General features: G+C 40.5%; 1 protein-coding gene across 12 annotated transcripts in view; it reads left to right on the top strand.

Moving 5' to 3' along the window:
* ENOX1 (ecto-NOX disulfide-thiol exchanger 1) overlaps positions 1–13,642 on the top strand; it is a 572,082-nt gene that overhangs the window by 353,236 nt on the left and 205,204 nt on the right. For 11 of the 12 annotated variants that reach the window (XM_059144563.1, XM_059144567.1, XM_059144559.1 and 8 more), the window contains 2 exons: positions 4,732–4,875; positions 5,708–5,845. In XM_059144563.1, the coding sequence (XP_059000546.1) occupies positions 4,732–4,875; positions 5,708–5,845 (282 nt within the window). Of the gene's footprint in view, positions 1–4,731; positions 4,876–5,707; positions 5,846–13,642 lie in introns of those variants that run through there. The other variant, XM_059144570.1, reaches the window with a different exon arrangement.

Below are 13,642 nucleotides of genomic sequence, written 5' to 3'. Positions count from 1 at the left end.
CAACATCCTGTATATTTAACAGACTTGAAAAAGTTATCATGCCTTATCATGTGGTACCTTAAGTAATCTTCATTATCAGCTGCTCCCTGAAGCACACCCAGAACTCCCAAAATAACTCCTATCTAAGAATTAGGGAGTCACGTAGGAATTTCTGTCTAGAGTAGGGCAGGAAAATGCTGGCATACATTGTATACTTCCCAATGAGCCACCTGAAAATCTGCCTCATCATTTCTCTTTTCCAAAGTGCTTTTTTCCCCACTGGTGGCCACCAAGACCCCTTCTTTATTTCCCCTCAGTGTGCTTACCCTTAGGGTCCTTTTTTTACCATGTTTTTCAAAACAATTCCACTCTGCCTCAAAACTTGCAGAGGCCACTCATTTCCTAGATCAGTAAAACACTAAGACCCAATATGTGGCAGGACCCATTCTCCTTAGAAGCCTAGTAACCCTCTACAGTAATTAGAGTATGTCCTTTGGGATCCTTTTGTATTTGAAGAAATAATAGAATTTCACAAAACAGCTGAAAAGACATTAAGCTTTTCTAGTTGTTTCTCAGTGGGAGAATTGGTGTGAATTACTTAGTTTACCATTGCAGGAAGCAGAAATGTCTCTCTTATTATTCATAGACAGTTGCTTAAAAATCATGGAATTAATAAAGAAGCACCATCTCTTTAACAATATTCTGTGTTTTTTTTTAAACTAGGGAACATTTCTATAACCTCAAAAGCATCCTACTGATTACATGAACATCAAAATGAAATACTTTCTTCATCCTGGAAAAGAAAAGTAGAACTTTGGATGGGAATCCATTTCTCTTTTTGCTATAAGTATAAGCCATGTTAATGCTAATGAATAGTTCCTGTAAAATAAGATTCACATGTCATATGAAATAAGTTTCCTTTGGAACCAACTCTTAAGAACACATTAATAAATATGATTTTCTCACTATAATTATTTTTCTATTGAAGTAGGTATGAACCTGAGGACTTAACATCAAACAAAATCATTCTTTTAAATTAAAAAGAAAGAGAATTTTTAAAACTTAATGCATCTCCACCCCATTTTATAGCAATCTATGCTTTATGGATAGTTACAGATGGGTATTATTATTCAAAGCATGTGTATGCCCTTGGGACCTGTAAAAGTTGGACCGGGTTAGCAAGAGCTGTGTTATTTACAGTGAGAGAAGCACGTGCCATTTGTTTGTTTGGCTGTTTTTGAGAGGGGGAAGAAGAAAATAGTATTTGCATAGGCTTGGTCAGTTTGAAAAATCAATTTGCCGCATTGATAAATCCTGAGCTTAGAGCTTGTTAAACAGTTATGAAATTGAGTATGAGGTTTTGTACTTGAATATACCTTAATAAAGAACAGGTTAGATTTCAGCTGAACCCTGGACAAAGCTGCATTGTTATCTTTGGCATTTTGTACATCTGATTATTTTGTGATGATCTCATCGCCCTAAAAACTGTAAATTCATACTACCAATTTCATAATTGGTCATCAGTCTCCTGAAAGCTTTCATAGTTGCATAGACAGGAAAAAAACCCAGAGGAAAAAAAAAAATCACACATCTTTTAAATCACATTATATTATTTTATAAAGGATTTTTAGAAAGTGAAACATTTTGCTACCATTTAGGTGTGGCATAGAAAACTAGGGCAATGCTTACTTTTAGAAATATCAAGTGTTACTCACTGTTTTAGAATTAATTGCATAATTATCCAGTAGAACAGTAAGATCCCAGGGTACCTTAATAGAAACACTACACTTCCAAATAAAATAATAATAATTAGCACCTACTATATTCCAAGTACTTTATTAGCTATAATTTTTTAACTCCCCACATCTCTGTGTGTAAATAAACACCATTAGCAATATTAATCTTTTCTATAGTTTAGAAATAAGAACACAAAGGCAGAGAAATTGATTTGAATGATAAATTAGGCATTATGGCTTTGAGTCATCTAAAGAGGCAGGTATTCAATAGGAACGATAGATGTTAGTAGAGTATGAAAATCACTCTTGCCACTGTTCATAAATTACTGGGTAGTAATTAATTAAAAATATCATCTTTCATCTGAGCATCAAGGAAATTAACATTTTTAAAAGAACGCATAGCATCCTTAAGACTCTTGGATATGCCTAAGATGTTGTAGAACTTACTTTAGAGTTACCATTCTGGGTAGATGGTAGCTACATGAAGTTGTATGACACTGAAACCATTGGGTTGGTAGACTAAAGACATGTAACAGATGTCAGAGTCTCCTTAGGGAATAAGGTTTACAAGCCACATCTTGCCAACAAAGCAATGAGGTTTTGTTGGTTTGTTTTTGTTTCGCTGATGGACTCAATGTATACATGAATGAATGCATCTTTTTAGGATGGGGATGAAAGCGTGCAGAGGTGCTGTGGGCCCCCAGGACATTTGATGCCCCTTTGTAACACCATAACCACTAAAGAAAAAAACTACCATCGGAACAGAGAGTTATGGAGCCATGGAAAGCTGACACCATCCCTAAAGTACTGTTGTAAAAAGACAAAGTGAAATATGGTTGGTCAGGTACGAGTTGCGAAGTCTACAAAGTAAAGGGATGTTCTCCGCTGTAAAGTTCCAGAACTGTAGACTCATTGGACAGAAAGCTGTGATTAATGCCCATCTGACGAGAGCCCGAACTGGAGGGAAGCCAGCCAACTAAACTTAGTTTGGGGAGATAAGTAAGACAAATAGTGACCTTGCCATGATCTGAAATGACTCTACGACATGGCCATTCGAGCCAAAGAAGGAACAGTGTAGCCAGACTCTGCTGTGGTGATCTGAACTGGCTGAAGTTGGAGAGGGGAAAGTGCTTTGAAGTTTCATCATAGAAATATAGCTGGTACATGGGTAGCCAAAGGACACACACTTAGATTAGCTGTGTCTTTATGTTACTGAGTTGAATTTCGATGGTGAGACTTGTCGTCTGATGGCATCCATTGCCCAAGATCATTGATTCACCATAGATACACAAGTTCTCAATTCATTTGGATAATAGAGTTTAATTGCAAGATATAAAACATTTGTCCTGAGTCCAGTTTGCTCCCAAAGTTGAATTGTTTTCTACTGCATGATGATGGTTTGCCTTGCTGACAAATTATTAGGAAAATCCCCACTATCTTGCTTGCCTCTCTGGTCTCAGACTAGGGGTTTGTGGAGGCCATGGAAACCATTTGCTCATTTTATCCACCTATCCTTGAGGTATTGAAATGTGAGCTTCCATTTGAGCTAAACCTATACTTAGCAGGCAGTGAGTTTTCTTTGGCAGTATAGTGTTCAAAGGGATTACTGATTCTTCTACCTAAGACTCAAAGAAATAAAAGAACATACCATAAAAGGGCCAAACTTTGCACTAGACATGCACAAACGGGCCATAACCTCTAATTCTACAATATCCATTGGCAGAAACATGGCTTAGAAAAATTTCTAGGGTTGCCTAGGTGGCTCAGTCTGTTAGGCATCTGCCTTTAGCTCAGATCATGATCCCAGGGTCCTGGGATCAAGCCCCGAGTCGGGCCTTCTTCTCAGAGGAGAGCCTGCTTCTCCCTCTCCTTTGGTCTGCTGCTCTGCCTACTTGTCTCTCTATCTCTCTATCAAATAAATAAATACGTAAAATCTTAAAAAAAATTTAAAAATTCTAAATTTATACCTAAATAGAAAGTAATAATTAAATTCAATTGCTATATCAAATCTTAAAATTCAAAATTCTCAGATCACACATCTAAGCAGTATGTTTTGACTTCTCAGTTTTAAACTGGTGAAAGTGCCCTTAAAATATGCATTATGAAAAAAATATGTAGGTATGAATGCTGTGGTTTTGCATCTTTAAGGATGGAGAGAAGGCGTAGCATTTTATAAATAGTGTGCAATAAAGGCACCCTTTCCTTTGCAGCTTTATTAAATGTTTTATTGATACTTGTTCTTATTAGAAAAGTGCTATGAAAAGTGTAATAAAAATACAGGCGTGTGTGTGTGTGTGTGTGTGTGTGTTTTGTGAGAATTTAGGGAAAATTCAGACCAAACAAACTGTAGCCTATTCACTTTATCTCCATAGAACTAAAAGAAACAACTGCGTTTCCTTTGCTGCCCCAACATCCTCTCGGTCTTCTTTTATGCACTGCCTGCCATTCTTTCCTTTTGCCTTCCCTGGCTATTGTAATTTGGGTGCACTCCTTTACCAGCCTCAAGGTAAAGAGCTTCATGCCTTTCTCTTCTCCTTCCCTGCTTTTTTTCCCCCTGTCTGAATACATTTCACAGACGGCCGACTGTCTTCCAAAATAACAACATCAATTAATTTTTTAACTTAAAAAAAAAATCATCTTTAGCCCTAAGTCTGCCCTCTGCATTGATGTGGAGTGTGTGGAAGAGGCTGTACCGGGGCTGATAAGCCCTGTCTATGATGTCTCTTCAGGAGGAGGCAAGGCCCTAGCTGCTCACTGGTGCCTGGGGCTGCCTATCCAGCAGCGCGGCTCCCCAGGGAACTGACGACTGACCCCCCGCACCCGGAGCTGTGAACCCAGACAGGAGCAGGCTGCTGGGGCACGGGAAGTAGCCCCTGCGCTCGGCCCGTGCCCGTGACTCTGTGATGGAAACTTGCCCCTTGCCATTCTCTGTTTTTCCCTAAACTGCAGTTCTCTTCTCTAGGGCTCCCTCAGGTCCCCATCATGATCACTCACCACACTGTTTTCCCTTTTGCAGAATCCGATGACCTCTGTGGGGACCCTGCACTCAGCCATCAGAGCGCTCCTGCTGCCCAGGATGGTCCTGCTTCAGTAGTAGATGCTGGTGGCCTTGAAAGCATCACCCGGTGTCCCCAGCAGCTTCCTCAGATGATGGCTGCAGGTAAACGTCGCGGGCAGCTGGCACAGGACACAAGCAAGGCCTTTTGAGTTAGTGGAAAACTGGCCTGGTCGCGAACTTGTGCATTGACCCAGGAACCTTGGATCTTTAAAGAAACCAGGTCGTGGAGCTAGTGTACGTTAAGAAGCATTCAGTCAAATGGCACATATTTTGTTGAGGGTTTTTTTTTTTAACTCTGCTATTTGTTTTTAATATTATTTATTTGCTTGTTTTGCTGAAAGTCTGACCTTAGAAGAAATATTTTGAAAGACACTTTTAGGCAGACACCTGCATTTTCTTAACATTAGGGAAAGAATACGTTACAAGGTAACACTAATGAATTCAGTTAGGATCAGCTTGGCTAGTTGACAACTGTTTCTAAAGATTCTATTAATTAGTCAGAAGGTGTGCCTGCTCCAGAATCCTACTCAGAAGCAGATGATTGCATTTATTTTTAATCTACTAAGCCAATCGACTTGTTTTAACCAAAGGAGTAAGCCTGCTTTGCCTCTCAACCTTGGAACTTAACTAGTGTTTTTTCACTGAGAGAAAGAAGCAGTTCTTCAGTTTGCTTTCATTTTGTTTTTCCAGGAGTCCTTTCTTAATGGCATGCTGTGGATAATACAAACTACATGTCATTAAGTTTCCTCCCAGAATGTATTCGGAAACTCTTTATGTTTACGTCTGGAGAAAACATTGCCGTAGATTACAGCGCTTTATTTTTGTGTGGTTTGGGAATGTGCTAAATGAAGTCTCCCTTCTCCAGAAACGTGCTCTCCTTTAAGACAAACACTCTCTCGCCTTGTTGACTGGAAGTCACTGTTTCTTCCCACAGCAGCCGATGGTTTGGGGAGTATAGCGATAGACACCACGCAGCTCAACATGTCCGTGACAGATCCCACAGCCTGGGCCACCGCCATGAATAACCTGGGCATGGTTCCTGTGGGGCTGCCTGGACAGCAGCTCGTGTCCGGTAAGCTTGGGCTTGAAGGGACTTGGCGGCAGTGCCAGAGGGTGGGGGTGACAGGGGCCCAGTCATCTCCCTCACACGCAAGTGTTGAGCAGAGTCGGTGATTTATGATGGGGGCATGTTTGGCAGGTTGTGCTGGAGGTTCTTCTCCTCATCACCTCGCTCTCCTGCCGAAGAGCTATTCTCAGAAGAAAAAGGCCCTAGGCGGTGTGTAACCTTCATAGCATTGCAGTTTCGAGTTCACATTTTAAACTGCTACATAGAAGAGCTAACATTCGCTTTCTAATTCGCAAAACTCTTTCACGTTATGCCATTTGATTCATCTTTTTGAAGCAAGTAGGTATTGTGGTTTATTGATTGATTGAATGATTGATTAATGTTCCCATTTAAAAGACAGGGAAACAAAGGACAAGCCTTTAGTTGGCTTTTCCAGCACTGAAGTAGCAGAACTAGAAACCCAACTCAACAGACTCCATAGTCTACATTTTTTCCCATCACACTTAGGAATCATAATAAAATGCATTAAATAAGGAAAACGTTTAGAAATGTCACAAAGTAGAAGGCCAGTTAAAAAATTTCACCCGTTAATTTAATACATGTTTATTGAGGATTTTCCAAGTGCCCTGTAAAAGTACATTCAGAAACAGAATATATATATTTATTAATTATATTAAGTATAAATTAATGTATATTTAAAGTCAACAGATTAAAATTAATTTTTATTTTAAAATTTTAATTTTTAAATCAAAAATTTTTAAATTAATAATTATATGTGTGTGTGTTTGTGTGTGTGTATACATATATATATACACATTTGAGGACCATGTCTCCCTAAATTGCAAAACACAGAAAAAAAAGAAAAAAAATTGCACAAAATCAATGTGTAGAACCAGGTGTTAAGTAGTGGTGCAGGCTAATAATGTAGTAATTTCCAGAAAGATGAACTACTGGGGCTCTAAGAGAAGATATTATCAGGGAGGTAGGACTTGAGCTATCTGACAAGTTACATAAAATTCGCAGTATTCACTCACTCACTCATTGGTTCATTCAGCAAGTATTTATTGGGTAACTGTCCCAGTGCAGGGTGAGGGGGTGCGGGAGTTCCAGCTGTAAATCAAGCAGGTGTGGTCCCTCCCTCCTAGAATTTGCAATGGAAAGGTAACAGTTATTATGTTATGGTCATTGTTTTAATGTCAGAAGAACAATTCACTTTTGCCCATCGAGTTAGATGAGGGTAGATGGTGCACATCAGGTAGAAACCAACAGCTTTTGGAGAGGTCATTTCTACACCCACGGACTTGTGTATTTTGTACTGAGTTGACCAAGCATCTGTTGGTTGAGTTATTCTCAGAAGAAAATTTTAATTTGCTACGTAGAAGAGCTATGTAGCTCTTCTATGTAGTTAGTTGTTGTAGTTGGTTGTTGTAGCTTTTTAATAATGTCCATAGATAGAAATTCTAAACTAGTTATAGTAAATTACATGTGTGTATACTTATAGGTATTTACATATGGCTTATTTTTTCATATAATAAGATATAATGTTTTCATTTAGTAAGAAAGAACATGAGAGAAGACAGGAGGTAGGGAAAGTGGGAAACAGAAAAAGGGAAGTCAAAGATTGAGTTGCAGGGGCGCCTGGGTGTCTCAGTCACTTAAGCGTCACTGGGTTTTGGCTCAGATCTTGATCTCAGGGTCCTGAGATCAAGGCCACATTGGGCTCTGAGCTAAGTGGGGAGTTTGCTTAAAGATTCTCTCTCTCTCTCTGCCACTCTCCCAACTTGCAGGTGTGCGCACTCTCTCCCTCTCTCTCTGTAAAATTAAAAGAAGAAAAATTAAGTTACAAAGCATTGTACTTAGGATATTTATAAAATTCCTCAAAATATTATAAAATTCACGTGGAAGGGGTGCCTGGATGGCTCAGTGGGTTAAGCCTCTGCCTTCAGCTCAGGTCATGATCCCAGGGTCCTGGGATTGAGCCCCACATCAGGCTTTCTGCTCAGCAGGGAGCCTGCTTCCTCCTCTCTCTCTGCCTGCCTCTCTGCCTACTTGTGATCTCTGTCTGTCAAATAAATAAATAAAATCTTTAAAAAAAATTCACGTAGAAGGGAGGATTAGTCTAGTGCATGACATGTATGTATGGACGTAAGGGACATTTTCCATGATTTGGACATGTGTTTATCCAGACCCCCTTTCCCTAAAGCTTGACCCAGACAGATACCGACTGACAGCAAAGATTTGTATTTTTCCACCCAAAGTTTCCCAGTTGCCTAATTGAAATATTCATCTAGCAGAAATGACTCGTCTCCACCTCCCACTTCTCTCCGAAAATGTTGTGCAACTTCCAGAGTAAGCCTCAACCTCAATAATTCATTATTTTTTCTTATGATTTTGAGTCTTCTGACATTTTAACCATGACCAATTTATGATTTTCCCAGCAACTTACCATGAAAAGAATTACAGCCCTGCTCGTTACAGAAGATTTACCGTATCTGCCCTGAATTACGTTCTCTATCTCCTGTATTAGCCAGCCTGCTTTAAACTGTTTTTGAGCCTTTCAGGCTCTTCCTGGGCGCCCCTTCATCAGGTCCGCATTCCGCCAGTGGAACAGCACTTTGCTTTGTTCCCAGAGCTGCCGGCTGACTCTGTCACAGGGTCGGGATCGCTTTTATTTACTTCGTGTGTATGTATTCTCTTCCAGTCTTCTTTCCACCCAAATGGTTTAATCATATGAAGTGCAAGCTATTCAATGATGCATTTTTAGTAACACCTTTTCCTAAATTACTTTTCCATGTTATTGCTTTATGTTTAAGAAATTTAGTCCATTGAAGGAATCTCCAATTTATTTAACCATGCTAGTGTTTCTATGTAGACTGTTTCCATTGCTTTATTCTTCCTAGCCAAGTTTCTTTGGAGAACTTAATCTCTTCAAGCATGTGGAAACATTTTACCTTTCCTGAGAAATGATAATTATATCTACTTCATGGGATTGTTGTGAGCTTTTAATATGATTACTTACATGCAATAACTGCATAGTACCTACGCAGGTAACTATATTAACTATTAACTTATTCCTTCCCTTTGCTCTTTTAAAAAAAAATATTACATGAACATTTCTATGCATAGGGCTTTTTAGCAATTAGAATTATTGCCCTTGAATAGATTCCTCTGTGTTGAACTAGTAGGTGACCAGAAATGAGTATTTTGAAGTGAAATACTGGACAATTAATTTCCAAAATATATGTGTATTTAATATTTATTTGCTAACTTGATATGTAAAGATGGCATCCTATTATTTGATCTTAAATTCTTTGTAATAACTATCCTTTGTAAATTATTTTATAACTATCCTTTTTAAATTATTTACTTTCCCTCCCTATCTCCTATTCCTGTTTCCTCCTTTGTAAATAGATGATTTTCACACCATATCCATTTATCACACAGAGCTCTTGGTGGAGATTTTTGTTTGTTTGTTTGTTTTGTTTTGTTTTTGGTCATTAACAATTAAGCATTTTAATCTTGGAATTCATATCTCCTAAAAAATACTTATCTAGTCTGTTTTTGGCCCCTTAATGCTGTTTTTTTTTTTTTAATAGGTTTAACTTTTCCTTGATGAGTTCTTTATTGCATTTCTAACTACAGAAATGCTTGGCCCAGGCTGGAAGTTAATAGGTATTCCCAGTTTTCTGTGTCTCCATTGGTTTACTTCTTTCTTTGATCAGACCTTCCGTTATGTGTATTTTAATCTACTCGTGAAGTATCTGCTCTGTACTACTGATCTGTGTTTGTCCAAGCACCACATTGCTTCAGCTCTGAGAGCTCGATCGAGTATTTATATGACCGACCTTGTGCTTTGTTACTGTACCCCATTCCTTTCCTGCTCATTCCTTTCCACACGGCTACAGCCAGCGCTCGTCTCACAGTCCGCTTGGGGACACCTCTGAAAGTGTTCAGCGTGTGAGACAGAATGTGAAACACGGGCCCCACGGTCTCAGAAGGGGCTTAAAGATGATTTAGTGTGGCCTGCCTCCCAAGACATCTCAGCTGAATTCTCTCTGACAGGGTTATGGAGACATTGGATTTTATGAGCACCTGGCCTTCTCCCAAAGTTTCTGATATTTCTAAATGAGCAACCCGTCTTCCCATATTGGTTGAAACTAAATTGATACTCAGTCCATGCCTTACTATTCCTTGTGCTTATTGAGGAACTAAGATTATCAGCAAAGGAAGGCACACCTTTTTTCATGTCCTCTGATTTTATCAGAAGTGTTTCCTAGGAGATCAGATCACTTACTGCCCTTGTCTCATCGTGCCTTTCTAATGTGCTGTTGTTACTCCCACGGAGACCCCTTCTCCATTTTCCTCTCCTCACATGGGCCCACCAGGATTCCATTCCCTCTCAGAAACTTTCCTGCTTACCCTCTTCTTACCAAGTGCTGCTTATCATTACATTGAATTGGTTTCTTTGGTCCAGAACATACCATTATGTTGTTTTACCCCAGCCTTAAATCCCATACTTCAGGGTCTTGGTTTATGTATAACATAACGTTTACCTCCCTGTGTTATTGTTTCATGTTTATTTTATTCCCCATACTTTTTAGTTTTGTGAAACTTCTCATTTTTGTGCATTTCAATACTTCGTACATTGATAGAAATCTAGATTTTTCTAAAGTAATTTGTTAGAACATCGGTGCCACACGGCTATTAGGTAGAGTGGATGTCCTGGAAGTATTTACTGGGCCCACAGAGCCATGGCAAATTCAGGGCTTAAAACAGATAGGTTGCTTTCTTTGTGAGTTTCCTCAAAGCCTTTACTATCCTAAGGTGCAAAGTATAGTTTCAAAGAGTAGTATCTAATACATAGGCTTCCCAAAACTTAATTTAGCCTTAAAACAAAAACAAAAACAAAAACTGTTGTCCTCTCATGAGATGCTAGACTAGCCATGTAACCCAGATTTTCCCCATCAGCTGGGGAGATCCTTTCCCACTACCATCCTTCTCTCTATGTCATTTATGATCTCTGCCTACGACCTAGTTTACAGTGTTGTTTATGTTTTCACCGAACAGTGCTACTGCCTCCTCTCAAGTTGCAAAATAATTGACTTGTGGTCTGGAGTTTGCCTGAAGCCTTCTTCCCAGTTTTCTATGCTGTGTGTCACTTTCCAAGAGCCCCCCACCACGGGTGTCATCCGCCGAAACCCCGAGTATCAGATCGTGAGCTTTGACGCCATCTGTGTGCGTGGCTGCTCCCTTCCGATCCACACTGGCTTCTTCTCCAAAGTTACAGTCATCAACTGGAAGAGTCAAAAAAGTGGCAGCTGCAGCCCCAGGCTTTAAGTTTTTTCCCCAGGCCTGTGTGAGAATTGGTAGTACTTCCTGCATATTCTCTGGCCGTGAGATTATACCTTGCTTGTCTCTAAACTTTTTGAAGTTTTCTTTCCTAATTTCAAATTCTTTCGGCAAGATAGAAAATGAAAACAAAAGAGGACTCTGAGCAGCATCTTTTAAAGAGCCTGGCTACTATATATGAGCTCTCTGTGTCCCCACAATCACGCCTGGGTCAGGGGGTGTCACCACTCATCTATGAAGGAACTAAAGAAAGGAAGTTTGCCGGTTTGAGTGTTATTTTTGTTTTCAGAAAACAAGTATGTGGGACAGTTTGTCATTGGACAGGCCGTCTGAATGCCTCTCCTTAGCTGTTACTGACTTTGATTGACATACCCCAAATTTCTTGGCATGCCATTTGTTGTATTTTGAATATGTGTTCCAAAAAGGCATCCCACTTCCCTATTAGCTGCAGAAACACTATCTGCAAGGTAGTGTCACCTGCCTTAGCAGGGATTACCTTGGAGCCAATAAAAGATGTTTTCCCTCTTACAAGGATCTGTGAACACAGAATTGTCCCTCAGCTCACACCTTGCTGCTGCTTCTTCAGAAGCTCTCGTGTTTCACCATCACTGCTTCCGTTCCTGCCCTCTGAGACGAGACGAGCTTTGAAACTCATGGGGAGGCCGGGATGGGCCACAGGCTCCCCTCTATCCTCGCCTTCTCCTCTTCCATTCACGCAGGCTTCCACTCATTTTCATTCTTCTCCGCCCGCTCCAAAGATTTTTTTTCTCGTTTCCTTCTCGGGTTGTTTAATCCTCCCAGGAACACCTTGATCCTCTTTAGTATGCTCAGATATGAGAAGGCATGTGCTAAATCCTTTCATCTCCCGGAGCATCGCTCTTAACTGGGATTTATTGAGCCAGACATTGTGCCGAATGCTGGGAATATGAGACATAGACATTCAGAGCCTAGCAGGAGAAACAGAGAAGAGTAAATAAGCTAATACAAATCAACATGATGAGTGGTTCTGCCACTAGCAGATAAAGGGGGCTACAGGATGTCACCGAAGAGTGTTAAGCAGGGAGTAGCGTGATTAAAGTTGCATTTTTACAGAGAACTTTTGTTAAGTCCTTCAGAGAATGGATGGAGAGTGGAAATGTAGGTGGCAGGGAGGTGGGACGGAGGGCTGTAGCGGTTACTCAGATAAGAGATAATGACGGCAATCAATAATAATCATGGCAGTGGAGATGGAGAGAACTGAAGGGCCCCAGGAGACGTTTAACTCTAGAAACAACAGAAACTGATGACTGAGTCCTCATAGAATGTAAAGGGAGTGAGGAATCAACCATGACTCCTGGGTGTCTAGCTTCGGAAATTGTGTAAATGCTGGGGTCATTGGCTGTGATGGAGAAGGCTGGAAGAGAAGTTGAGGGGGGAAGATGGTAAGATTCTTTCTGCATGTGTTGAGTTTGAAGAACCGTCAGATCTCAGGGTCTAGGGTTCATGAGAGAAGGGGTGGTGGGGATGTGCTTTCTGCAGTCCTGGTCCATGGATGGTCACTGACTCCCTTCTCCCCCCAGGCTTGCTTTTGCTGTGCAATTCTAAATAAGCCCTCAGCGGCTCAGGCAAGTGTCAGTCTGACCCACAACTGAGTCTCCAAATATCCGCTTCATCTGCTTCCTCTCCTGACCCACTGGATTCCTGCCCATCGGAGGGCTCCAAAGTCTGGAAAGAGAGAAGCAGTGAGAGATTTAAAACACAATAAGCTAAGAATCTATGCCTGAAACCATCCCATCAGCTTACAGAGATGCTCAGATGGGCTTTCTGTCAGTAAACCATCCCACATACTTGTTTTTAAGATGAAAGTAACACTCCAGCAAGCTTCCTTTCTTTAGCCCCTTCCCTTGTTAACGGTGGCCCTTTCTAACCACAGGCATGATGAAGGGGATCTAGACAGCCTGGTGCACAGGGGCCGGGATCTTGAAAGGTTGATGTGCAGAGTCTTCTTTAGCTCTTATTTTCCATCTTGCTGAAAGATTTTTCATTATCAAATGTCAGAAAACAAAGAGGTCCTCAACTTGTGTTTCACAATTTATGCCCCTGATCTCATGTATTCTTGACAGCTCAGTTACACATCCCACAGTTACTTACCCTTTTCTCCCCAGGACATTAGGACAGTACATCGGTATATTCATTCATTCTCCACAGTGTTACAGAAGGTTCAAAAATGTACAACATATTGTACAAACCCCTAGAGAAACAGCAGTTTGCACGACAGACAGGTGACCCTCCTGTGCAGCATTCATATTTCGAAAGAAGCAGATGTTGTTCAAACAACTGTGTAAGGGATTGTTTCATTACAACAGTGAAATGTTACAAAAGCGCGATGGGGAGCCCAACTTGGCTTGGAGGTATTGGAGGGGGTGTGCAGAGAAGTTCCTCTGAAGAAGGAATATTTGGGCTAAGCACCCAAGG

The sequence above is a fragment of the Mustela lutreola genome, chromosome 13 (assembly GCF_030435805.1).
Source record: "Mustela lutreola isolate mMusLut2 chromosome 13, mMusLut2.pri, whole genome shotgun sequence".
NCBI lineage: Eukaryota > Metazoa > Chordata > Mammalia > Carnivora > Mustelidae > Mustela > Mustela lutreola.
This window is presented reverse-complemented; position numbering and strand designations above follow the sequence as displayed.